Below are 27,525 nucleotides of genomic sequence, written 5' to 3' on the forward strand. Positions count from 1 at the left end.
AATGCAAAAGATGCCGAGGGGAACGTGGCGGGCGGAACAAGCGCCGGATTAAAAGACAAGACGGCTCCTTAAAACGAGAGAAAAGGGCATGGCTTTTGAGGCGCGTGCGCGCTGTGAGTGCGCGGATGGCCGTTTTCTCCCCCCCCCCTTCTCGTCACGCAGGGAGGCGGAGGGGGAGCGCCCTTGACTGGGCAGGTGAAAAGCAAAAGTGGGGAGCCCCTCCCTTTCTGGTTCTCGGGCGGGGGTGTTTTCGCGACGCCTGTATTGTGAGCTCAGGAGACCGAAGGGGAGAGCCACCCGCGAGCGACCCGGGGCAGCTTGAAATGAAAGTGAGCGAAAAGGAATCCCCTTCGTTGGGCACCGCTGAGCCTGGTATAAATGGGGAGTGTGGCAGCGTCCCGTTTGTGTGCGTGGAGGAGAAAAAAAAATGAGGGAGAAGGCAGAAGCCGCCCCCTGAAGATAGTGGGATGCAGGAGGAGGAGGAGGGGCTGCCCATGTTTGGGAGTCCGCATACTTAAAAGGGGAGCCATTTTGAAAGAAAATCGTACTGGGAGGGGGGGGGGGACAGGCATGGATTCGCGTGAGTTTTGCTAGGAATGGGCTGCATTTTGATTAGTCAGATGCTCCTCGGGGGCGGGGGGAATGCGGTTCACCTTTATTTGGGGACATAGGCATTGTCTCTGTAAGAAAATATATATATATGCCAAAATGGAAAGAGAAAATGAAGGCTATGTGGCTCGTATGTTTTCGATGAAAATCATCACAGAATCCTCTCCCATTAATGCTGGCACGTCTGATTTTCTTTGCTCTGGAAATGATTTATAGTTATGTTGTCTTCTGAAAGTTGGCGGCCCCCCCTCATCAGCATTTAAACAAATTTGGGGGCTGGGATGTCCTGGCTTGTATGGATATTATGACAGGATGTTTTTAGGATCCAATAGATGTTTTTACCATTCCTCTTGCACGGATTGCTTAATAGCATTCTCTTACTGTACCTGGGGGCTTGGTAACCTGTTTGCGCTTACAGCTAGTTGCCAACCACTCTGTGATCATAGATTGCCATTTGCTATTTTCCCTGCCAGCTTCCCCAGAAAGTCAATAGGGAAGCTGGCAGAAAAGGTTGCTAGCACTGCCAAGAGGACTCCCCCAGATTTCTGGGGGCTTGCTGGAAAAGTCCAAGCAGAATTTTGGCATAGAGTGTTTGCAGCATGGTGCATTTGCAGTGATCTTGGATTTTAGGATGGATGCAATATGGGATCTTTTTGCTGTCACCCCTCAGGAAACAAGAGGGTGTCGTCATGCCCCATGCTACACTGTGCTAAAATCATGCTTGGATTTCAGGGTAGGCATTTTCCAGCCAGCATTTTTATCAGTGAAAGGATTGCCTGCTAGAGAATTTAGCCCCTATCCCCCCATAGGAGTCAGAGTGTCCAGCAGGAAGGTTTTTAACCCTGGAGTGCAGGGATTATGGTTGTTGAAGGAAGTAGTCACATGATGTCCTGCCTAACCACTTTGCTCAATGATTGACGATTTCAGTCTCAATTGTTTTAAGTCAAGGACTACCTGTAGCTTCCAACTTTCTTTACAGAAGTTATCAGTACAGCTACAAATTTACCTCTGAACGTTATGGTTACTGAACGTTATGGTTACAACATAAGTCTCTTCTTTCTATAATCCATCTTGTCCAATAATCATAACCATAAATCCTCAAAACCAAAACAAAGTATGCTTTTTCTCTTTTATGCAAAAGGACTGTGAGGGGTTTTCAGTCAACAGTAAATGTAGTCGTTTGCCATTTTTACTGTTTTTTCTTATCCAAGAAATCAACATCTCAGCAAGTTCCATCATCTTTACCAACTCTTTCTCTGATGTGGGTAATGCTGAATCTTGCTATCTCTATGCATACAATAGTGTCTCTGCAATTATGCACAAAAATGAAGTTCCTTGATTTTTTTCCAGCTGTTTGTCCAATCACAAAAGAAAAAAAATTGGTCTTGATTGTGTATTAATCTTTAAATCCTCTAATTCAATGTATGTATCAAAATTCAAAAAATTCTAACTTTTTTACATCGCCACCAAAGTTGATAAAAAGGCCCTTTGTTGTTTACATTTCTAACATAAATATGAAGTGCCTTTATATGTTCTAGAAAATTTATCTGGTGACATATACCAATATACATTTTATTAAAAAAAAATAAGATTATGGCATAGTATAAATTGAAATCCTTTAAAGCAAATATTTTCCTTTGTTCCATCTATACAGACAGTCCTTGATTTAGGACCATAATTGAGCAAAAAATTTCATTGCTAAGTAGGACAGTTATTAACTGAGTTTTGCTCCATTTTGTGACCTTTGTTCTGATTAGACCAGCTTTTCTCAACTGGGTCCATTCAAGAGAGATTGCTGGTTGTAGGGTTAGGGTTAGAATTAGAATTAATCCTAATTAAGTTTACAGTTGCGTGATACATAATCAAGATTGATGTGGATGTATAATTGCTTTAAAAGAATTTCAATGGTTTGATATTCCTTTCTCCTCCCATATTCCTGAGAATACCACCCTGTGAGGTGAGTAGGGCCAGGAGAAAGTGACTGGCCCAAAGATATCAAGCCAGTTTCGTGCCTAAGGCAAGACTAGAACTCACAGTCTCCACAGTCTGGTTTCCAGCCTGGTGCCTTAATCACTAGATCATAGATCTCTTATTTCTTGCTTCCTACTAGACCCACTTGTCATTTAGTGACCACAATTCATTTCAGTGACTTTGTCATTACTGATTACTGAGTCATTACTGATTACTGAGCAAACTCGTGACTGAGTTTTTCTGAAGATTGCTGTCTCTTTCAGATTAAATTCTCTTGTACACTTTCCATAGTATTAGTCTCTAGTATACATTCTTGTCTAGTATAGATTATTTGCTAGTGGTCAATAACTGAGGTCAGTAAACAAACAGTGGCTGTAGTAATTAACTTTTAGGATTTCAGCGATATATTATTTTCTAGGTATAGATTATCACACAATACATAGAAAATTGATAAAATGTATAATTAAAATCAGCAAAATTACATTTGTGTTTCACAGTATAATATGTGTTTTAAGAATCAGGTATTTAAGTTGTACAGCATGTTTTGATTGGTTCTCTCAATTGTGCTTTGCTTGTTTGACAGTTTTTCATGTGAATTGTCTTGTAACTGCTGATCTTGCAATCCTTCAAAGGGATACTAAAAGTTGTTAATGTTGTTGTTAATGAGCTTTAAGAGTTGTTAATGAGCTTTAAGCGAATACTTAATGCTACATTAATGAAATTAATGGAATGCAGTTGTGTGTGGTCTGCATTTTTTTCAGGCTTGTACTTCTGAATCATTTTTGAAGAATGCAGAGTTTAAAAAATATGCTGGGATAGGAATTGATGTTTTTAGTTCCCTGGACCACTGGTAGTCCTCGATTTACAACCACAGTCAAACCTAAAATTTACGTTGCTAAGTGAACAGTTGTTAAGTGGTCTTGCCCATTTTTACAACCTTTCTTGCCACTGCAGTTGTTAAATTAGTAACATGGTTGTTAAATGAATTGGGCTTCCCCATTGACTTTGTTAGAAGGTCACAAAATGACTACAGGACTTGGCAATCATCATAATTATGAATCAGGTGCCAAACATCTGAAGTTTGGTCATGTGTTTATGACGATGCTGCAATGGTTGTAAGTATGAAAAACGGTCATAAATCATTTTTTTCAATGCCTTTGTAACTTTGAATGATCACTAAATGAATGGTTGTAAGTCGAGGACTACTTGTAATCAGTAATTTTCATACTACTGGCTAGGATACTCTTCTGGCATAGACATCTGTTATATACCACTGTGATGTCAAAACGATGGTATCACAATATCCTTATGTAATTGTTTTCACATCACGATGTCTGATACAAATGCATAACTCATGTCATTTGCATGATGATGTCATGATATACAGTGTCCCTCTGTATGTGGCTATGCCTTCTGATTCGGATCTGGGAACTGAAAATCTGGGACTTGATAAAAAATATTGGTACTGTTCTGAAGTGTTGTCAGTCTACATCCCCCCAAAATAAGATCCTGTTTTATATATTTTTTTCCACAAAAAAGGCACCAGGTCTTATTTTCAGGGGATGTTATTCACTGACTAACCTCACTTGCGCGCATTACCCCCAGCCTCCTTTTCACTGTCAGAGGCCTTTAGGAACTTCTTCTGCAGCCGGCAAGGTTTTCCTGAAGGCCTCTGCAGCTTATAACGGAGCTCTGGATCTTCAGGAAAGCCTTGCCAGCCTTAGAAGAAATGGGCCGGCAAGGCAGGTGTTGGGGTATATGAGGCCTGGCTACAACTGTCCGAAGGTAAGTAGTAGGGCAGCTCCACCCCCCCCATCCCCACCCGAGCTTAATTTTTACCCGTGCATTCAAGTGGGTTGGGTCTTCATTAGAGCTTATTTGGTGGTGGGGTTAGGACTTATATTGGGCGCACATGTAAAAATCAAGCTAGGACTTACTTTCCGGATAGGTCGTATTTTCTGGAAAACGGTAATGATACTGTGTTTTATTGTCTAACTTTGTTCAGTGTAGATACTAAATATGTTCTGGTTTAGACAGTAGCATGATTAATAATAGTTTGAGGGTTTGGTATTCAGGATAGTTTGGATGGAATTTCAGTTGAGGAAGTAGTAGTGTTTATTAGTCACATTGCCAATATTTCATTTTTTTCTATGAAATATTGGTTTACATAGACTATCCTGTACAGAACAAGTGCTTTCTTGTGGTTTATGCCGGAACCAAAACATTTATGTTAGTTTTGGGTATAGAATAAAACACAATTGTTTTATTGTTTATTCCAGAGATGGATGAAAACATACTTCCAAACAGAAGTGGTAAAGAACCAATGGATTGTGTTTGGAGTATGTTTTTAGTAATCACAGCAGAAGTAATGTAGCCTCATGTATTATTGGGATGTTGGAGAGCTGCTGTGTCCTGCGTGGGCCCCAGAGCCTGCACTCCCTTCTTTTGCTATTTGGACATCTATAGCAGCTGAGGGTAAGGGGGGGAGGAAAGCAAAATTAATTGGCAGGTTGGCTAGAAATAAGTATTCTACTGGGAACTTCTTTTTCTACTGAAAAAGGCAAAAGGCAACGACAGATGAAATTTGATATGTACTAGCCTTGATCAGTGAAATAATATCCTGTAGGTTTTGTTTTGCCCAAAAGACAGAAAAACAAAAACATTCTAGGTTTTTTTTTCTGCCGAAGTTGAGTGGAATTTCCAGAAATCATAGTATTTGTTTCTGGGTTGAAACAAAGCATATTTCCATTTTGTGTACAATTCTAGTGGAAATATGTGAAAGTGTGTGATCTCGAGTCTTCATTCTAATATTTTTCTACTATTGTAGTTTCCTTGCAGCAGTTCATCAGAATAAAATTTAAAATATGTAAAATTTTAAAAAATATTTTGCTATAATTTTTCCAAATAAAGTTTTTAAGACAGTTAGAACAAAAGAGAACCTATAGTATAGAAGAGAACCTTCTATGACCAGTCTCTTTAAATTATTATTTTATAACTAATCCGTAAAATAGTGTTTAGCATGTATGTACACTGCTCAAAAAAATAAAGGGAACACAAAAATAAGACATCCTAGATCTGAATGAATGAATGAAATATTCTTATTAAATACTTTGTTCATTACATAGTTGAATGTGCTGACAACAAAATCACACAAAAATTATCAATGGAAATCAAATTTAGCAACCCATGGAGGTCTGGATTTGGAGTTACACTCAAAATTAAAGTGGAAAAAAACACTACAGGCTGATCCAACTTTGATGTAATGTCCTTAAAACAAGTCAAAATGAGGGTCAGTAGCGTGTGTGGCCTCCACGTGCCTGTATGACCTCCCTACAACACCTGGGCATGCTCCTGATGAGGTGGCGGATGGTCTCCTGAGGGATCTCATCCCACACCTGGACTAAAGCATCCATCAACTCCTGGACAGTCTGTGGTGCAACATGGCGTTGATGGATGGAGCAAGACATGATGTCCCAGATGTGCTCAATTGGATTCAGGTCTGGGGAACGGGCGGGCCAGTCCATAGTATCAATGCCTTCGTCTTGCAGGAACTGCTGACACACTCCAGCCACATGAGGTGGAGCATTGTCGTGCATTAGGAGGAATCCAGGGCCAACTACACCAGCATATGGTCTCACAAGGGGTCTGAGGATCTCATCTTGGTACCTAATGGCAGTCAGGCTACCTCTGGCAAGCACATGGAGGGCTGTGCAGCCCCCTAAAGAAATGCCACCCCACACCATTACTGACCCACTGCCCAACTGGTCATGCTGGAGGATGTTGCAGGCAGCAGAACGTTCTCCACAGCGTCTTCAGACCCTGTCACGTCTGTCACATGTGCTCAGTGTGAACCTGCTTTCATCTGTGAAGAGCACAGGGCGCCAGTGGCGAATTTGCCAATCTTGATGTTCTCTAGCAAATGCCAAACGTCCTGCACAGTGTTGGGCTGTAAGCACAACCCCCACCTGTGGACGTTGGGCCCTCATACCACCCTCATGTAGTCTGTTTCTGACCATTTGAGCAGCCACATGCACATTTGTGGCCCGCTGGAGGTCATTTTGCAGGGCTCTGGCAGGGCTCCTCCTGTCCCTCCTTGTACAAAGGCAGACGTAGCGGTCCTGATACCGGGTTGTTGCCCTCCTATGGCCTCCACGTCTCCTGATGTACTGGCCTGTCTCCTGGTAGCACCTCCATGCTCTGGACACTACACTGACAGACACAGCAAACCTTCTTGCCACGGCTTGCATTGATGTGCCATCCTGGATGAGCTGCACTACCTGAGCTACTTGTGTGGGTTGTAGACTCCATCTCATGCTACCACTAGAGTGAAAGCACTGCCAGCATTCAAAAGTGACCAAACCATCAGGCAGAAAGCATAAGAACTGAGAAGTGGTCTGTGGTCACCACTTGCAGAACCACTCCTTTATTGGGGACGTCTTGCTAACTGCCTATGTTTTTTACCTGTTGCCTATTCCATTTGCACAACAGCATGTGAAATTGATTGTCAATCAGCGTTGCTACCTGTGGACAGTTTGATTTCACAGAAGTGTGATTGACTTGGAGTTACATTGTGTTGTTTAAGTGTTCCCTTTATTTTTTTGAGCAGTGTATTAAAATTGCTTATATAAGTGGTTTGCTTTGTAAGCTTTGTTTATACAAGAATTTCATTTGTTGTATCTTCACTAAGCATTGCCATCTCATATTAAAAAAATTATAATTTAACACTCATTATACAAATGAAATTGGAAACAGCATTTTCTACTCTCTTTGCAGAAATACAACTGAGCGACAGATTCAAGTTGTAATATGACTTTTGAAGTGATATCTGATAAGAATCTCCTTTTCTAATCAAAGAATACTGCAACAAGAATTTGAATTTTATAAACTCCAAGTCTTGATAACATATTGGGACATTGTTATGGGAATATTTTTTCATTCCCTGGTGATTTTCCTGCATGCTGCCTAATTGATAATAAATTCACTCAGAATGTGAATTGATGGAAGAAGATGTTTTGTTAAACATGTGTGAAGATAATTCATTTCATGTTCGTTACAGGTAGGCATATATACTAATTTTTAATACATTGAAAAATTAACTTAAGGCTTGCGTCTGAATGCTTACTTTATTTATTCAAAATACTTCAGAGGGTCAGTATAGTATGATTAGTACCACTATTATCTCATTATTTGCATTTTAATTGCAAAATTAGTGTTCATCCATTATTGATCCTTTCAGGTGCTTGTAAGCTTAACAATACCTTTTTTTTTCTTTAACGTTTCAAATTTTGTTTGAAGCTTCCTTATTTTTACCTGTGCTGAGCCAAGCTATGGAACTACATATATGAGGAAAGATATTTAACACATATACCTGGTATATTGTTTTAAGATCAAATTAATGTGAAAGGAAGTCTGTTTTCATTACCCATCCCTGTTTGTTCATCTAGAATAAAATTAATCTTGTACTTGTAGCACTATCATCATATGGACCTGTTTTTCTAAAAAAGCAAGAACCCTGTAGACTTTCGCCAAAGTTATTAAGAAAAATCGGCAATAATGAGTTTCCACATATGGATTTGATTTAACTTGCTCCAGCCTCTCCTACCATATTTTCTGGGCTGAATCTTATGTTAGTTCAGTTCAAAAACACTGGAATTTTCACCTCTTATGCTTTTAGTCACAACATGAATCATATCTATTCTTTTATTATTAATATATCCTTTGTTTCTGTATGTTTTTATTTATTATCTTCTAAATCAACAGTGTTGGTGCTTAAAATATGTGCAGTGTTTTTATCCAGAATCAAAAAGATGGTTTTTATCAAGCATAGTAATACATGCCATTCTGGTGAGAGTCTCCTTAAAGAAGCTGCATGTTCAGGGCTGTCATGGAGCCACACAATTGAAGGAAAGTGCAGTTTATATTTAAGGAGATCCAGCTGGTTCTTCCATAGCAATGCCAAAGAATGGAAAAGACAATTTTTTAAACAGAGCAAAGATAGCAATCTGAGAGGAATATTTATGACACCTAGATCAGTTTTGGGTTTAATTAAAAGTTGTGATTCAATAGAAGATACAAGAAGATTCCAATTTCTTTTGTGAACTCAGTTCACAAAACAGAATATTTTTTATTTCTTGTTTCATCAGGGAGCACATATGTCTTCCCAGATAGGAAGATGGAAAAATATGTGTGTGTGTGTATAATGTAGGAATATATTCCTTGTTCCTGTGCATCATCATCACACTTAAACCTGCTGTACCTGTTCACTATAATAAAGGGCCACTGGCTTGATAACACAACTTGTTTGGTTTTGTTTCTCAAAACCATGTGGGTTTAAATGATTATTGAATGACACTAGATTTTATTCTAAAGTAATGGAAATTACAGCATTTCCAAATAAAATGGATAAATAAAATAAAGTTTGAGAAGAATTAAAATATTGAATAGTATTTTTTTAAAAAAGCAGGATAAATTGTTGAATGACATCTGAACATAAATACAGGAAATTATATGAAAGGATCTGGGTAAAATGAGTGGATTGTTAGATGCAAAACCAAACATCTTGAGTAACAGTCTTGTGCAAATATTTATACTGCATCCATAATATCAATATACCTAGAATCCAAAACAAGGCTGCAGTGCGATAAATTGTTGCTTGTCTTGATTTATATAAACAAATGGAGAAAATTTTTTAAAGTACCATATACACCTGTCTGTGCAGGACTTCAGATTTATATACATTCAAAGACTGAACACTTTTTGGAGAGTGCCAATGTACAGATAGCTCTACTAAAAACCTTTTTAAAGGATGATGCTCAGTTGTATAAGGCAGCTATTCAGTCCCTGGAAAAGACAATGTTTTTAAAAAGTGCAGTCCTGTACTATATTTTTACCTTGAAACCCAAAGTACTGCAGAGCTTTAACCGACATTACCTAAATTATTGAGTACTTGATTAAATAATAATTGTTCATAGAAAAGACAGAGTAGGAAGCTGTTTTCATAGATACATAAGGCTAGAGGGAGCTATTTAGATAAAAGTCCAAACTCTTGTTTGTGCAGTAATTCCAATTAATAATGGATTACAAATGTTTATCCAAACCTACTTAAATGCACTCAGCAAATTGTGGAGGATGAAAATTGGCTCTATCATCAAATAGTTATAATGGTTGGACTTTTTTCCTAATATTAAAATAATTCTGTTTTTCTTTAGCTTAAATATGGTATTCCTTGTCCTAAAATCTGAAATGATAGGGGACAGATTGACCTTTAATGGGACATTTTTAAAGGTACTGCACCTGCTCTCTCCCCCTTCCCCCTTTTCTCAAGACAAAATTTTAAAAAGTTATTTTTTAGTTTCCAGGCTTGAAAAAGTTTTTATTTTCTGTTTCAAACCTATTGCACTTTGCCCGAGTCTTCCTTAAAATTAGGAACTAAGACATAAGTGATTTGGAAATTAATACAGTGAATTTCTTTCTTTGCTATTCTATTACGCAGCTGTCTCTTATACAGTGTATAAGTGTAGACCTTGATACTTCTACAACTTTTTAAGTTAAGTGTTTTAAAAAGCATTTGTGTATGTATGTTTATATATACCCACAAACATATCCACATACAGTACATATATACATACTCTCAAGCTAAAAATGAATTAGTGGTATGAGGGGATTATACAATATATTGTTTCATTAATAGGATTGTACCTTTTAGGTATGGGGTGGAATATATATCATTTTAATTGGATGTGACATTTAACATAAGGTGCCTGGAGAGAACCTCTCTGGAGAGGAGAGGATTAGTTAACATTAAGAGAGGATTAAATCTTTTGTTATTGCAATTATAACAGTGCTGTAGTCAATTTTGTTATTTTAATAAAATGGAAGAAAATACCTCTTGGCTGTTTCTGAGAAATGCTATAGCTTTGTTATAGATAGGCAAACTGGGACATTTCATGGGCAAAATATAAATTTTACTTTTCCTGCACAAGCTAAGAATGTCTATCATATCGATGTGCTTAGGCTGTGGAATGTCGAAAGCTAAGAGGTATAGTATTCTTTCAGTAATTTCATTTTATATGTGATCATTGTGGTTTTATCAAAAACTCTTTATCAAAATACTGAATATACCTTCTATTCAGAATGTTTTTCTTTTTACAAGTGAGCATTTGAAATATAGTTTATATGTATATTATATATGCCCTAATTTCTTATCCAGTTATGTATGACTTTTTTATAGCTTTTCCAAAATGTAGCTTTTCCTTTAAACAATTGTGCTAGTTTTATGTGTACATTTATGTCATCTTTAACTTAACAAATTCTTTGTATTATACTAAAGTAGAAATAGTAGCTTCATACACTATTTGATCTGTTTCACGGTGATTAAAAAAATAAAAGATTGAAAAACATTAACATAGTTATGGTATTTGTTTGCACATTAAATACTTGATATGAAAGATCATTTTTATAAAAGTTCATCGGGCATTAGGAAAATATTAGGAAGTGAGCAGTGATGATATTCAGAATATGTGCAAGATAATTACATGTTACATCATACAATGTGACAGTTGCTCAGTGTTCTTTTTAAAAAGATATTATTATGATTGGTTGAACAGTAAACCAGATGCTGGCATTTTTATTATTACAAGTAGAAAGATGGTTGACTAGGAGCTTTAATGGCTGGATCCTGTGAATGGTGCAGTCTAGCTCCAAAAGTGCCTTAAATGCTACCATTCCTCCAAGATTTTTAATTCTGCTCAAATTTGCTTATAATCCTATATAGAGTTTCAAGCCAGGCAAAGAGGAGAATGGAGACCAGGAAAATGAGAACCAAGAAAGCCCCTTAAATGCCATTACTACAGGTAGTCCTTGGTTACAACGGCCATTGGGATTGAAATTTGCGTTGCTTAGCAATGCGGTCATAAATTGTAACATCATGTGACTACTGGAATTATTGAGTGACAGCAATCCCAGCAGTCCTGGTTCCTATTATAGCCCCAGGACTGCAAAGGTTGATAAGTGGGAAGAGGCAGGAGTGGCATGCCAGTGGGTGTGCAAAGGGCCATTCTTAGCAGGTGCTCCGAAGAATAGGTCGGTGACATGGGAAGGTGGGCTGCAGTGGATAGGTGCTATGGAGTGTGGGTGGGCAAAAAAGCAGGAGCAATTTCCTGTTAGTTTCCCTATCCCTTCCGGTAGATTTTAAGATCTCTGGCTGGGAAAATTTCCTGCTTGTAAGAAGCTCCAGGAAACGAAAGAAATCATGATCATGTAACCATGAGGCATAGGATTTCAAGGACTGGTAATAAATACCATTCATTCAGCACTGTTGTTAACTTTGAATAGTTGCTGAACAAGGGGTCATTATTTGAGGACTACCTGTGCTGCTGTTGATAACTCAATACTACATATAGTATTTCACCAGCACACTTGCCCTCTCATTAATTACTACCCACTGCCAATATCCAATGGCCTTCCTCCTTTTCTAACTGGGACTAATAATATATTTTAAACTTGCGATGCAAAAATAAATGCTTCAATAAGTACTTGAAATTCAGCGAATTTGAAATAAATTTAATACATTGCTATTTTGCTTCAATGACTACTAGAAGAAATAATTATTTTAAAACACAAATTTTCTTACGTTTCATATTTATAGAATGGAAGCCTCATGCTTGGAGCTTGCCTTGGAAGGGGAGCGTTTATGTAAAGCAGGGGATTGTCGAGCTGGGGTATCTTTCTTTGAAGCTGCTGTTCAGGTTGGAACAGAAGACTTAAAAACACTCAGTGCTATTTATAGCCAATTGGGCAATGCCTATTTCTACTTGCATGAATATGCAAAAGCTTTGGAATATCATCACCATGATTTAACTCTTGCAAGGTAAATGCAGATTTTGATACTTTTATGTCAGCCCTTCAAGATAGGCCAGTTCAAGAAACAATCACAGCATGGATATCAGTAATGCTCTTTATTGTAGTAAAGTGGAATGACAAATTCTTGAAAGCCTTTTCCCATCTTACACTAAACATACTCAAGGGGGATTATTTTGAATTTCTTTCTTACACATCCTTTATTTCAGGACTATGTAACTTCTTCTCCAAGCCAACCTTAACACTCATTGTTCCTCCCATAATAACAGCCTCACATTTTTTCCAACTGCTATAATTTATACTTTATCTAGATATCACTTTTTGTGATAATTATTAAAAATGTGTTCGTTTAAATATTGCCCAAAATTGTTCCATCTCATATGACTTAGCTGTTGAATAGGGCAGATCATCTTAGTCATGTAAGTAAAATTTGTTATGAGGAACCACTCAGAATAATAGCTAGGAAAGTTTTATCCTTCAGGAGAATGGTGTGTAATTTATCTTGGGCATTATTTTATATTCACAACAAATTAAACCCTCACAACAATCTTACATTACTTTTAAAATATATTTTATACTATATAATTGGGTATAAGTGTGAAGTACAGTTTAGCCAAATATATAAAATATGTCCAAACACCTTCATTGGCACTTGTGTATATGGAATATAATCTTTCCCCAGTATGGATCACAAAGTGTTATTGTACCCTTTTTATCCTTTTCTAATGATTACACATTAGTTGGAAATACTAGTAGATTTGAAAATCTATGTCTGAAAAAAAATGAACTAGGAAAAATAACGATTATAATGAGTTAGGATCATTAAGGCTGGGGGTAAAATTGTTTATGTGTAATAAACATATAGTTGCTGCCAAGTTTAATAAAAATGTTTCTGGTACTCAAGATTGAGCTGACTTTTTAACAGAAAAGCAGGAGGACTGACTAAATGTTCAATTTTCAGAACAATTGGAGATCAGCTAGGAGAAGCTAAAGCTAGTGGCAACTTGGGAAATACCTTAAAGGTCCTTGGGAATTTTGAAGAAGCAATTGTTTGTTGTCAGAGGCACCTTGATATTTCAAGAGATCTAGGTGATAAGGTAAGAAAAATCACTACAGTCAATATTGAAAGAAAAAGCACAGTGTGCATTCTTTGAAGAATGTTACACATTTAAGAGGAACCTGATATCAGCAATAGAATAATACTGTTCTGATAAAGTTCTTCAAGCTTATTAGTGGGTTGCCACGGTATCTTTAGATGTTGTCTCCCTGACCCAAACTAAAAAAGAAAAAAATTCAGAAGATATTCTTGCCATCTTTCTTCCTGAAGTAATATTGTGGAGATCAAAAAGTATCAAAAAGTAAAAAATCCCTACAGGTTAAAACCCCAATTGACCTAAAACCCCAATTGAGCCCATAATCTCCTTTCTAAGCAAGAGTGTTATTAAGTGGCTTTTGCCCCATTTTACGACTTTTCTTGCCACAGTTGTTAAACAAATCACGAGTTGTTAGTAATGTGATTGATAAGTGAATCTGACTTCCCCATTGACTTAGTTTGTCAGAATGTCAGAAGATTGCAAAAGGTGATATACATGACCACCTGTTTTCTCACAACAGGAAACGAGATTCTTCTGTTCAATTACATGAGTAGCTATGTAGCATAAGAACTTCTAAGAAAATATTTTATTTGTATTTATAGGTGGGAGAAGCAAGAGCTTTGTATAATCTTGGAAACGTGTATCACTCCAAAGGTAAAAGTGTTGCCTGTGCAGGTACTCATGATCCAGGAGAATTTCCAGATGATGTTAAAACTGCCTTGCGGAAAGCTGCCGATTATTATCAGTAAGAAAAAATTTAGTAATGGATTAATCTTTCAAGGTGGATACAGTTTTAATCATCCTTTTTATAATGCATTAAAATGTGTTATTTTAATTCTTTTAAAGCACTTTTAATTTTATGATGTTAATGCATATAAATTGGAAGATATATAAAATTTAGATAAAAACTGAGTATAATTTAAAATTCCAACTATTTCTTCTGCAGTACTACTTAAATAAGATGAATGTTTAAGAAAGAAAAATATGAACTTGGATAGCAGCCATCAGTATTGTTACTATAATTTATAGCATGTGAAATCACAGGTGATTTAAGGACATCACCTTCAGAGGATGACAAATAGTAATATATAATGAACATTAAATCAATCTGCATAAAATGTTTTCTTTTGAATTAACAAAATAATTATTTTTCATAATTGTTACTTGTACATTTCTTCCATTATAAACCTAGTAATTTGCTTTTTAAAACTTTGAATATTAAATAGGGAAAACTTGACAATTGTAACAGAGTTGGGGGATAGAGCTGCCCAAGGACGTGCCTATGGAAACTTGGGAAATACACATTATCTTCTGGGCAACTTCCGAAGTGCTGTTACTACTCATGAACAGGTATAAGAAGAGTGCATGTTGGTGTGTCTGGTTCATTGTAGTTTATATTATTTGTTTAAAAAGTAATGTTAGTGAAGCATATACTATTGTTTCCTTGGTTTCTCATATGAAATATATACAGAAAGCTGGATATTCAAGGAAATATCTTCTATGACATTTATAAAAGAAAGTTAAAATGTACCCTTTTAAAATAGTAAACAGGAGATTATCTGATATAGATTTATATGCATGTAATATTTTAAAGTGCATTATTGGGCTGAAAATCAGATACTTTTTTGAACTGTTGAAGACAGGTAAAGGTGTTCCCACGGGTTTTACCTCGCTAGTCATGACCAACTTTAGGGGTGGTGCTCATCTCCATTTCTTAAGCTAAAAAGCCATCATTGTCTGGAGATGTTTCCACGGTCATATGGCCGGCATGACATCACGTTGCATCACAGAGCATACAATGAAACACGGAACGTTGTTGCCTTCTAGCCTGCTTTTGGAGACAGATGACTTTAAAAATATTTTCTGTATATAATAGTCCTCGACTTAGAATTGATTGCTTAGTGATTGTCTGAAGTTGTGATAGACCTACTTGGGGGGGTGGTACTTAGGACCCAGATTTGAAGTTCCAGTGGTTGTCCTCTCCCCTCGCAGTTACATGACTGAATTTTTGGCACTTGGCAACCAGGACTAATTTACATCTGTTTGCAGTGTTGCATGACTGCATTTTATGATGCTTTTGGTTAAAACCAGCATTTACTTCCGTTTTTTGGCAAAACTATACACCTATGGCAAAAAACTGGTTTGCTTAACAAGTACAGTTGTTTTAATAACTGCTGTGAAAAAAAAAACCTAAAATCAGGTCAGTCATATGTCTGACCCAATTTTACAACTGTCATATCTTACAACAATGATGGGCAGGCTCTTTTATTTGTAGTCTAATTTGAGGACTCATTGTCATACATAATGTTCTGGTTAAAAAAAAAGGAAAAAAGAGTGAATCTTAGTATTCACTTGTGATTTATTCTGGCAATAACATTGAGCATTGTTACAATAATTAACAGGGTAATTCTTTTCCAGCGCCTTTTGATTGCAAAAGAATTTGGTGACAGAGCTGCAGAAAGAAGGGCCTACAGTAATCTTGGAAATGCCTATATTTTCCTGGGAGAATTTGAAACTGCTGCTGAATACTATAAGTTAGTTTGAGTATTGTTTTATATTATATTATTAATACATTTACTCTGATTTACACAGGTCTTAAAATCATATCTTTTAAGTTTTCATTTTGACATATGCATAATTGCATTACCTTTAGCTATTTCAAAATAATACTGATTTGTTGTCTTCTGCTGTTCTTGGCTGCATTTGTTTTCATCATTTTATTTTCATTATTGCTTAAATTTGGTATGTAAGAAAATAAATGCAACTTTATCCAGCCATAATTCTATAAAATGTAATATATTATAGATATAAAATACTAAAGCTGGTAGAATATCTGTCTGTATAGTTAGGCATTTCTTGTGTTTGAGCTATGAATATGCAGTATACTTACTAGAGCTTCTTCCCAGAGACAGAATTGCCACACAATTAGGCTGTAGTCCTATACTGATTCACTGAATTCAGTAAGGCTCACTCCTACAGAAACACGTACAAAATGGCACTAAACTGCTATTTTATACATTAAATAGAATATAACTTTTATTGAAAATGAAATATGACATAAATTCTATCCAAGAGCCTAAGACAAGATGTTTAAATTTGTTGTTCAGTGCTTAGTCGTGTATTTAGGAAGGGTTTATTAGTGGTTTATAAATAGAACCTATTAAAACAATAAGATAATTAAAACAGTTCCATTAAAAGAAATAGCTGTGCATACATTTCAGCTGTCTTAAATGCATAAAACAGAACGGTCATAATCTGTTTAGAGAAACTCAGCAAAAGTAAATACATAGTCTATATCAAGATACATATTTCTAAAATGGCTAATGGAGAAAGCTCTCATTTTCATAAAGCCTAATCTTGAATCCAGGTGTAATGGCATTTGAAACAGGGCTTCTTTAGCTGACTGGAAACAGAAAGACTCATCTGGATATATAAACACACCAAGAACTTTAGGTGATAGATATCTGCAAAATTTACTCCCTGGTAATTCTGCAAAGGAACCTTATTTTTCAATTGTATCTGATTACTTTGTGTAGTATTTCATTTATATTCCTTAGCAATGTAACTTGATTTAATTTGTAAGGGTAGGAAATTAAGCACATTAAGCATCTTGCTTGGAATCATTCAGTGAAGATAGAGACTACTTGGAAATGGAAATACTGGTTGTTCAAGCTGGCTTTAGAAAATGAGACATTGTTGCTGGTGCATGCTGGATAATTGAGAAAATTGAATAATAGCAAAAGGAAATATTGTAATAAATGCCCATAATGATTGACTAGCTTTCCTGACATGCTGATTATCCATCACTTCCACATATGCCACTGATTGTTATTTATCATATTAATTGGTGATAAGGTAAATGGCAGTAAAACATTTTCAATATTAATGTATGCCATAATATATACCAATTTGCAAAGGACTTGTTTAATTTTTTAAATATTTTCCCCATATTATTTAAAGAACCATTTTATATATTACATTGAAGTTTATAATAGATCCAGTGGGTCTCACTACTGTACATTACTGTATTCTGATACATTGACTGGTGGTTTGAATCGTATAAGTAAATATTGTATCTGTTTGTCCTTTAGGAAAACATTACAGCTTGCAAGGCAGCTTAAAGATAGGGCTGTGGAAGCACAGGCATGTTACAGCCTTGGAAATACCTATACCTTACTTCAGGATTATGAGAAGGCCATAGATTATCATCTGAAACACTTAGCAATTGCTGAAGAACTAAATGACAGGTAAACGTTTTAAATTAATTGCTATATAGTAATACAGTTTTTTGTTTTCTATAGGAATATTGCCTTATTTATATAGACAGGATTCCCATGCTAAACAGTTTGATATAGGATTGTACTATTAATTGCAATAATAATGTCTGTTGTTGAAGATGTTTGCTCCTATATTAGTTCCTTGGAGCAAAATCAAAACTTTTGGATTTTCTATTGGCATTTGGATGCAAAGTGGAAAAACTGGTAGACTAAAATAGAAAGGAAGGGGGTTGGTGTGGGAAAAAGGGTTGGGGGTTTTTGGGGTTTTTTTTTTTTTTTTTTTTTTTTTTCAGAGGGGAATATCATTGTTGATATTTAAACTGGTTCAGTATTGCCCATTTTACATTCTTACATCAATCTGAATGAGCAACTTTAGCCCAATCCATGAATCTATCAATTGTTTGAGATGTAGGTATTTATAAAGTTAAGGATTCTCTTAAATCAAGTGTTACTCTTACATGGGCTCAACTGTGCAACTTTTTTGGCACTAATAAGGAAGTCATCTTTTAAAATTTCTCCATTATAGAATTTTTGGAAAGCTTTTTTCAACAGAAAGTGAAGCATTTTTGAATTAGGGAAGATAGTAAGTTATGTAATGTTTAATTTCTAAAATATTCCAATAATTAATATTTATTCTGTATTGATTAGCATTATCACGGAGATTGGTGTGCTTTCTATATCTAAGCTTTGTAGTTGCATGACAATTTGTTAATGCAAATATTGCTATAATTTTTAAAAACATTTTAATGCTGTTACATTGAGACAGGCAAAACAAGTCAAAAATCTGATTTTGATATATGTAATTAAAGTAAATTACAGTTAATATGATAAATTAAAATTAATGTATCTTACAAATTATATTTGCTTTTATCCTGTTAAAAGATTAAATCCAACAATAAATTCCTAGAATTCTGAGTTTGGAGACTATGATTAAGGTCTTCAAGGGTCCTTGAACTGTACATATCTATTTAAAATCATTTATATATTTAAATGTATTTAAAAGCTTTCTTTTATTTTTAACTAGAGTATTTGATGTGTATATTATTGAACTGTGTTCCAGAATTGGTGAAGGAAGAGCATGCTGGAGTTTAGGGAATGCATGCACAGCTTTGGGGAACCATGATCAAGCTATGCATTATGCAGAAAAGCATTTAGATATTTCAAGAGAGGTATGTGCACATATTTTTAATTCTTCATTGTGTGCATTTTTCAAATAAAACAGTATATGTACTGTATGTAATTGGAATAAATTGACTAAATAAAATTAAGGAAAAACAGACTGAAAGCTTGAGGGGAAAGGATTGTTTTGGTTTTCTATTTTGTAAGTCACTCTAAGATTGTTTTAAATTGATGAGTGTGATTCACATATTTTAAATAAATAAAATCATTTACATAAAACATGTAATATCTTTGATTGCAGGTTGGAGATAAGACTGGAGAATTAACAGCTAAACTTAATCTCTCAGATCTTCAAATGGTACTTGGTCTAAGTTTCAGCACAAACAACTCAATGATGACTGAAAACCAGATTCCAGATTATAACTTGAATGGTAAATATGCCCAATAAATTTTAGTATTCTTCTTTATTAAAACCTTCAATTCTTTATTGTGTTCTCTATGATTACCAAAATGCGACACACACCTGCAAAGGATTACATTCAAAACATTGTAGAGCTTTTAAAGTTTAGTGAGAACCTTGCTTCCTATGCACATCATATTAGCTGTGCCATTGTGTTCATTGTGTTTTTAACTACCCCATTTTTAGCACATTTCATTCTTTGAGCCAATTGTCATTTTGCTTTTTTACTTAATCGTTTTTTCTTAATTTTTTTCCTTCTCTTACCTCAGCTGTTCCTCAAAACTCTTCTGTATTATTCAGTGGGATATCTTATCTTCCCACAGACATTTGGCCTTACTAGTCCTATTTTGCAAGTGCCTGCATTACAGGAACACATTTACCTCTCAAACGAGAATAAACTTTTTGGGCTCAGTGAAATCATACAAGTAGATCCATGTAAGCGCTGCCAGGCACTTAGGGAACAGACTTATGGCAATTGACTTGCTCTTATTTCATACTTTTTCTGTGTTCCCAGTGGTGGTTCCTTCATCCCTTTGAGCAACCAATAAAGTTTTCTAGTACCCATGGATACTAACCAGAAGTGGAATCTGTTGAAAATGAGTATACTGCTAATTAACAATAAGTCATGATTTTCCAAATCTTGGATTATAATTCCTTGTAAACATAATAATGTATATATAATTCCTTGTTTTTCATCACTCATATTTTTATTGTATATCATTTTAGAATATTACATTTTGTAGAGTTATAAGTAATGATGGTATAAAAAGTGTGTGTGTGTGTTTGTGTGTATGTGTGTAAATCCTTTGTCCCTTGGCTTATCTCCATACAAGTTGCTTTCTCTGGAATGGCTACTCTGGTTTTGATTTATTTTCTGCTAACAAAAACATAATTTGTCTATTTCTACAAGTCACTTCATTCTCAAGTAATAATGTAGAAATGATTTATAGAAATGGTTTTAAAGATACATATTAGGAACTAGGTATCATCGAAATAATATTTTGAATAAATTAGATTGTGTCTTCTAAAGGGTATTCTTAAAATAATTGCCAAAGTGAGCTTTATACAAATTTTGTCAGATATGTCTATTAGGAGAAATAGTAATGGATAGAATATTTTAATGGTAACATAGAGGGAGGGAATGCATAGTAAGAACTTCCCTTTCTTTTGGGTTCTAGAAAGTGTTCCAGAACTTTGATAAAAGTCAAGTACCATTTCTGAATTAATCTCTCAAGTTAAAAGGCAATACTAGATGTGAATTCTGCTGGATGTTTCTGCTAAATGTAAAGAAAAGAAAATAATGCATTGATCCTGTAATACTTACCATAGATATGGAGGAAACTCAATATTGCTAGTATAGAAGTTTCCACCATAGAAATGTTCTATATAGTTTCTGTTTGTTCCTATTTTAATTTGTGCAAAAATATATTTGTCCAAATATTTTTAACCTTTGTAGCTAATGAAGCTAGTGTGAGACCTTAGCCTCATAATTCTTCTACAAATTTCTTACAAAAAATATTGAAAAATGAAATATTATATTGTTCAATAATAAATACGGGCCATTATCAGTGCTAAGGAAATGATTTGTAGATGTGTCCTGGATTGGATTTTAAGATTTGATGAGGAACACAAAAAAGTATACAAGGCAATTTATATGTTATTTTAAAGACAGCTTACAGCTATTGAACTTTGTGGCAGAAAATAATTGTAAGCAGAGACAAAATGTTGGAGGTAGAACAAATTATCCCTTCCCTACTTCAGCAGTTGTTGAAAATTATGTGCCTGAAGGGAGACACCTAGCTCACTCTTCAGGTTAAGTGGACAGGAGTAATCTCTTTCAGCATTTGGGATTTTAAATGGTTTCTTTTGCCTCCATTAAAACATTTTAAATGTCTTTTAGTTTTTGCAGTCAAATTTAGAAGCGATGTTATTAGTTTCAGTGGGGTGATCATCTTCAGTAAATATTATGTTAATGTCCATTAAGTTGTTCTTTGTATGTTTCTTCAAAATAACCTATTACTTAATTTTTGTAATTCTAGGCACTAAACAGAGGTTAGGACGTCGCCATAGTATGGAAAAATTGGAACTTATGAAACTAACACCTGAGAAGGTTGGTGTCTTTTAAGTGGAAGTGGCTTTGTAAAAAAATAAATGTGTGTGTGTGTGTGTGTGTGTGTGTGTGTGTGTGTGTAAAACACACACACACACACACACATATATATCATAATATTGGGTCCAGATTTACAGTTGAGAATGCATTGATTTTGTAATAATACAGGTATGAAAGAAAGTAAAAGCATTATCCCTTATGGATTTTGTTTGTTCCTAGATTAAATTGTGCAAAATCGTAAATGTGAAAATTTTACTACAACTAACTTGGTCAGTGTCTGGCAGTAGTTCTTCCTATAATAAATGTATGTTTCTTATAGATTCATTTAAATTAAAGCAATGAGCTACCAGTCAAAATGATAATATATAAAAACAACAAATTATAGGTACTCTTTATCTAGAGTTGACCTTCTAATGGAGTTGAAAACACCCTCCTCCCTTCTTCCTGCAACCCGTAGATTGCTCTTTTTTTTTCTTTTTAAATCCAAGCTTATCCAACAGTAGTTTCTTTTTTCTTTCATTTTCAGTTTGGGAGGGAGAGCTCGCTGGACATCAGGCTGGCTGGATTGTCAGGCCCGTTGTCTTTTGACAAATGCTCTGGGCCCTTAGTAGCATTTGTTAGTAGCATTTGTGGGCAGAGGTTAAAGATGTCGAAGTGTCATCCCTGAGCCAATCCTTGACATTTTCATACTCCCCTCCCTCTTGGACTTCTACTGTTCAGATCCCAAAGGCAAGAAGGAGCAAGAAGGAGATGAGACCTGCAGAAAACCTTGAGCTTTCCAAGTTTCACTGGCAAAATACTTTAAGGATTACATTAACTTTATAAAGAATTGGGATGAACAAGGCCATTGTATCTATATACAATCTGCACACTGAAGTGACCCCAGGCTTGATTGCCAGTCTCATGTTTAGCACCTTGGAAACAGAGTTTGCTGATAAGGATTTTTTTCTGCAATTATGGGCAAATTTGACGTGCATTGTTGGTTAAAACACTAGTTTTGCAAACATGAATAAATTAGCCATGTTTTGATAGAGATGGAAAAATTAAATTAACTTGCATTTCATATAGTCAAAAACTGTTTTCTGGAAAACATTTTGGTATACAATGTTACCTGTTTCCTAGGTTCAAGATTGGAACAGTGAAATTCTAGCTAAACAGAAACCATTGGTTCCCAAACCTTCAGCAAAACTGCACTTTGTAAATCGATTGAAAGGGAAAAAATACAAAAATATTACTTCTTCTAAAGTTCTTCAGGATGCTAGTAACTCTATTGACCATCGACTAAATTCACAGAAGGTATTTGTGGAGAAATAAACATTTTAAAACTTTGTATTTTATTTAATATATGGTACACACACATAGATGTAGATGTATAGATATTTGAACTTTGCTACTGAAAACATTTTAGAAATATGCCAGTTTTAATTGCTTTGCCTAATTTTTTAAAATGAAAATACTTGTATACTTATTTATTTATTTCCTTACTAACTAGCCTTACCTGCCATTCCAATTAAAACTGATTCACAGCATATAATTAAGGTTTAGATTATCTCATACTAATTACAAGACTACAAGTTAGAAATTAATTCAGTTAAATAATTATGTATGAATAAACATTTAGAAGTGAAGAGAAAATAGATTAGTTTTGTTGGTATACATGAATTGAATATTTGGTGATAAAGTGAGACACTAAGTGGAAATGCTCTTTTATATTGAGATAGCATTATGTCAAACTTACTTCCTAGCCTTAATATTTTTAGTGTTTCTTCACTGGACCTTTTCACTTCTTTCCCATAATAATACTTAATCTGAATTATGTAGATTGAGTTAAAATTCTCCTGCTAGTATAATGGCTAGTATTATTTGTATTTACTTTTGTACTTTATCATTTTTAAGAAAAGCAGCTTAGAAGTCCCTGGAGATGAAGGCTTTTTTGACTTGTTGAGCCGATTTCAGAGCAACCGAATGGATGATCAGCGATATTGTTTCCAGGACAGGAACAGACTGACAGTGACAGCTTCTGCCACAGCATCCAGAATTATGCAAAAATGTAATTAATTATAAAGCCTACATAATATTGCAATCTCTTTAAGTTAGATATTGCTTTAACCAGTGTATTGTTGCACCTCTTGCTGCTTTCCACATATAATGTTTTTTGTAATTTTTTTTTGCAGCCTTTTCTGCTTCAGTGCTCTCTCCACATACAGATGAATTTTTAGACCTGCTTGCTAGTTCTCAGAGTAGACGTTTAGATGATCAGCGAGCCAGTGCCAGCAATTTACCTGGACTTCGTCTTAATCAGCATAATAGTCAATCAGTTCTTGGTCACCTGATGGCCAGCAAGAACAGCGAACCAGATGATGACTTCTTTGATATATTAATAAAATGCCAGGTGAGATTTTGGTTGCCCTGATATTCTGTGTGGTGTGTATTCTTAAAAAGACATTCTAAAGCAAGTAGTTGTTTCAAAGAGCCTCCTGGTTGTATTTTTTGTCAGTTGAATCAATAAATTTGGAAGTATTAAAAAAAGACATATAATTTTATTTAAAATCTTTTTAATGCTAATTAAGCAATGTTACGTGATAATGTTAAGTTCAACTCTTTGGCAGGGGGATCAAAAATAGAAGAGTAGATTACATTTGCCAATTCCTCATTCTGTTAAAACCAACTTCTTAGCCTAGATGTTATCTTAAATTGTAATGGGGCTCTAAATAATATTCCTACTTCGTTTTGTATTACTAAGTAAGTAAAAATGTGTGCCTCTTCTGAAGCGTTAAACAATTGCTGAGAATTGCTTAGATGGCTATTATCCTTCGTTTTTCTCAGTTAAGCATTTTAAGTGGTAATATGCCAACAGATTTTCAATAAGAAGTTTGAATAGCCATGTTAAAGGTAACAGGACTGTGCTGTTGCATCAGATGTACAAGTGCAGCCTAGTTGTGACTTATTAAAACAGTTGCATGGTTGTAATGAATTGTAGATAAGAACTGCACATTTTGATGCACCCGTCTTTATAATCATTGCACAACCATAAATTTAATGCAGCAAAATGAATGTGCATCGTAGTGAACTATGAATTTGAGTTTCTGTTGTAAATTTTAAAACTATTTATGCATAGAAAGTATATATATCCAATTTGGGGAGGGGTATTTGAGCAAAAACAATAATGGTAAAAATATTGTTCATAGTGAGCCATATAGAAACCTGAAAAAAGTCAGGCTGCTTTAATGAGTGATATATATTATATATAATGAGTTATATATATACAAGGTTCAAAGCAATGTGTTTTTTGTAGTGAACAGTTTGTAAAGGTGAATTTTAAATCTAAATGAAGCATAGCTCAGTGTTTGACAGATTGAGTATAGTTATTATTGTGTATTTTGTTATCTGCCTGTGGATATCCTATTCTTTCCCCTTTTATTAGCAAAACAAAAGCCTATATTTATCAAGAGAAAACAGACATACGTTTCAGCACATAAATGAGTTTAAAATGGAAATGCTCACTATGAATGCATGCAAAATCCCCATTTGTGTGCTAGGTGGCCAAAGATTTATGTAGTTTTAACATAAAAGTTTCAAAAGTCTTGTTTTCAGAATTATTTTGTATTTCTGTAGGATTTAGGGTTTCCTCAGCCTTTGATACTTTTTTTCTTTTCATATTCCAAAGTTTAACAGATTACCATTCAACACAATTAAGTTAGATTTAGTTTTTAGTGAAAACTCATTTGGATAGTGGGTTTCAAACTTATTTCAGATGTAACTGCACTCTTCTCAAGTGGCAAGTACCACTCCATTTGTTTTCCTGGATGCTCAGTTTGTCAGGCAACTTATCAGCTGCAGTGCTTTGAGGAGTACAGTATATTACTGTATCTTGGAGCATCCCATTCATATTTAAAAATAGGTACTGTTGAATTGGTGTACCATCTTCCCAGTAAGTGTGTAGGACTGCAGTCTTTTCCCCATAAGTTACTATCCAACTGGGAAATTTAAAGTTAAAGGGTTTGATCCCTTCGCAGGCAGATGACTTGGTGTATGTAAGGATGCAGGCCACATTTCAATGCCAGCCTCTTCGCTTTCTTGTATGGACTTCTGGATCTTCTTCTACATGTAATTGTTTATTCATCAAGTGAATATTAAAATTTAAAATAAAAGTCATCTAGTCTGTTGGAATAACTGTTCAGAATGGTTCTGGAAGACACTCAGGTTTGAAATGGATGCCAGTGGAGTTCCCGTGGAAAAAAATGGACTAGCTGAAACTGTAAAGTAATGGTTTTAATGTGGTCTTTTTTTAGGGCTCTCGATTAGATGACCAGAGATGTGAACCACCACCAAACATTCCAAAAGGGCCAACTGTTCCCGATGAAGATTTCTTCAGCCTTATTTTGAGATCACAGGAGAAAAGAATGGATGAACAGAGGGTCTTTCCACCATCTAATTTAAAGAGGCCAAGTTCTACCTAACGGACTTAAGCTCATGTGAAAGAACAAGGGATGGTTATGTAGAGCAGCAACAGATAGTTTACATATAATGCCTTCAGGGGAAATATATATATTGAAAATATTCAGTATATGTACATAGAATACGGTACAGTCATTACTACCACTGTTTAAAATCAGATATTGAATACTGGTTGTTGAAAGTTAGCTGTATAGTGTTTTATTTCCATACTGTCTGCTTTTCTGTTCATTTCTCTTTATGTAAATATACTGTTTTCCTTTATTAATGGAATCTGTGTTTAAGGTACTTTCGTCACAAATTTAGGACAACTTTCTCTGCTAAAATATGTAAACTGTAGAAATAAATTCATTTTTTTCCTAACTTTTACATATTTCAGAAGGTTTTAAAATGAACAGAATTACGGTGTTTTTTTTAAAAAAATTTTTTAATACTGTTGTTTTTTTTAATCTTTTTATCTATAAAACAGTATTAAGCTGATGCAAGAAAAAGAAGCCAATTCAGTTTGGGTCATAAAAAGGAGGCTACATTGTCACTTTAGTCTCAAATTGTCACATTGTCTCATTTTTAAAAAAATATTAAGAATTTTGATTACAGTAATAAAAACTTAAATAAACTAGAAGAGAAAGGAAAAAATATATAAAGTCACTTCTAGTTAAGTATAAGCAAATTTAATAACTTTTTACTCTCTGTAAGGTTACAGGTTTCTCTTCATCCCATAATTTCATCCCTTATTCAAAAGCAAATCCATAAAACTTTTCAATCTTGATGTCAGCAAACAGACCATAAAGTGTTGACAGAACTTTAACATCTCATTTTAAACTTGATCAAAGAAATAAACTTTATATTCCTTTATTTCTAATAGCCCTTAATTCAGTCACATACAGGCAATCCTCAATTTATGATTAGCCATTTGAAGTTATAAGTGGACCCTACCCAAAAGCGACTTAGGGCCGGGGGTTCTGAAGGCACAACCGCTACATTGCCCCTGTGGTTGTTCACCTTATGACTGACTGTAGAGATGCTGCAGCACCCCAGCTCCCTTATCCCATAAAAGTATATGAGCGATTGAATGGGGGGTGGGTGGAGAGAAGTGTGACCCTGTTGGGGGGAGGGGACAGGCCCCAAGAGGTATGAAGCAGAGAATGCCTTGGGGCAGAGGTGGTCTTGGGATGTCTGGGGCAGGGCCTGTGCTAGGCTTCCCAGGTTCTCCCTGAGGCCTGAGAAACCTGTATGCCATTTAATGATCCACATGGTCATTTAATGGCCAGTTAGAAAGAGCAGGTGTGGGGATTTGTGAGACAACCATGTGGGCGCTTTCCTTAATGGCTGCCATGACTCAGCTGTAATGGGCAGGCTCTATTACAATTGTTGGTTGAGTTCTACCTGTATTGTAGATTTCAATTCTTATCCCACTGTGCAGATTTATTCAAGGTTTTAATAACTCTTGTAGATCCAATAAGAAATATTTTCCAGATCATTGTCTCAATTTATTGTTTGTATTTTCTTTTTAATTTTTAAATTTCATCCAGTTTCTTTTGTATATCCAGTAAAACGTCATTTTTCAAAACA

The 27,525-nt window shown here is 35.2% G+C and overlaps 1 protein-coding gene across 9 annotated transcripts; it reads left to right on the forward strand.

The window, feature by feature from the left end:
• GPSM2 (G protein signaling modulator 2) lies at window positions 1-27,525 on the forward strand. Of its 9 annotated transcripts, none has more exons than XM_087960775.1 (16): window positions 157-329; window positions 7,354-7,636; window positions 11,354-11,432; window positions 12,227-12,448; window positions 13,400-13,535; window positions 14,135-14,277; window positions 14,759-14,882; window positions 15,951-16,066; window positions 17,624-17,779; window positions 18,870-18,978; window positions 19,230-19,359; window positions 21,428-21,498; window positions 22,621-22,794; window positions 23,395-23,548; window positions 23,673-23,890; window positions 25,791-27,525. In XM_087960775.1, the coding sequence occupies exons 4-16, from the start codon at window positions 12,228-12,230 to the stop codon at window positions 25,956-25,958; spliced, it is 1,920 nt and encodes a 639-aa protein (XP_087816901.1). In that variant the 5' UTR covers window positions 157-329; window positions 7,354-7,636; window positions 11,354-11,432; window position 12,227; the 3' UTR covers window positions 25,959-27,525. The 9 variants fall into 9 exon arrangements, with proteins under 9 accessions (XP_026527537.1, XP_026527536.1, XP_087816901.1 ...); XM_026671753.2 differs by having other exon boundaries at window positions 169-372; XM_087960776.1 differs by lacking the exon at window positions 157-329 and adding an exon at window positions 523-580.

This window comes from Notechis scutatus, chromosome 3, assembly GCF_049901735.1.
Source record: "Notechis scutatus isolate UNSWTSFEM ecotype Mainland chromosome 3, rNotScu1.2, whole genome shotgun sequence".
Lineage (NCBI taxonomy): Eukaryota > Metazoa > Chordata > Lepidosauria > Squamata > Elapidae > Notechis > Notechis scutatus.

Coding starts and splice junctions, on each gene's coding strand:
- GPSM2 (XM_026671752.2), top strand. CDS start 7,578: ATGGAAGAAGATGTTTTGTTAAACATGTGTGAAGATAATTCATTTCAT. Junction 7,637..12,226: donor TCATTTCATGTTCGTTACAG/GTAGGCATATAT, acceptor TCATATTTATAG/AATGGAAGCCTCATGCTTGG. Junction 19,360..21,427: donor TCCAGATTATAACTTGAATG/GTAAATATGCCC, acceptor TTGTAATTCTAG/GCACTAAACAGAGGTTAGGA.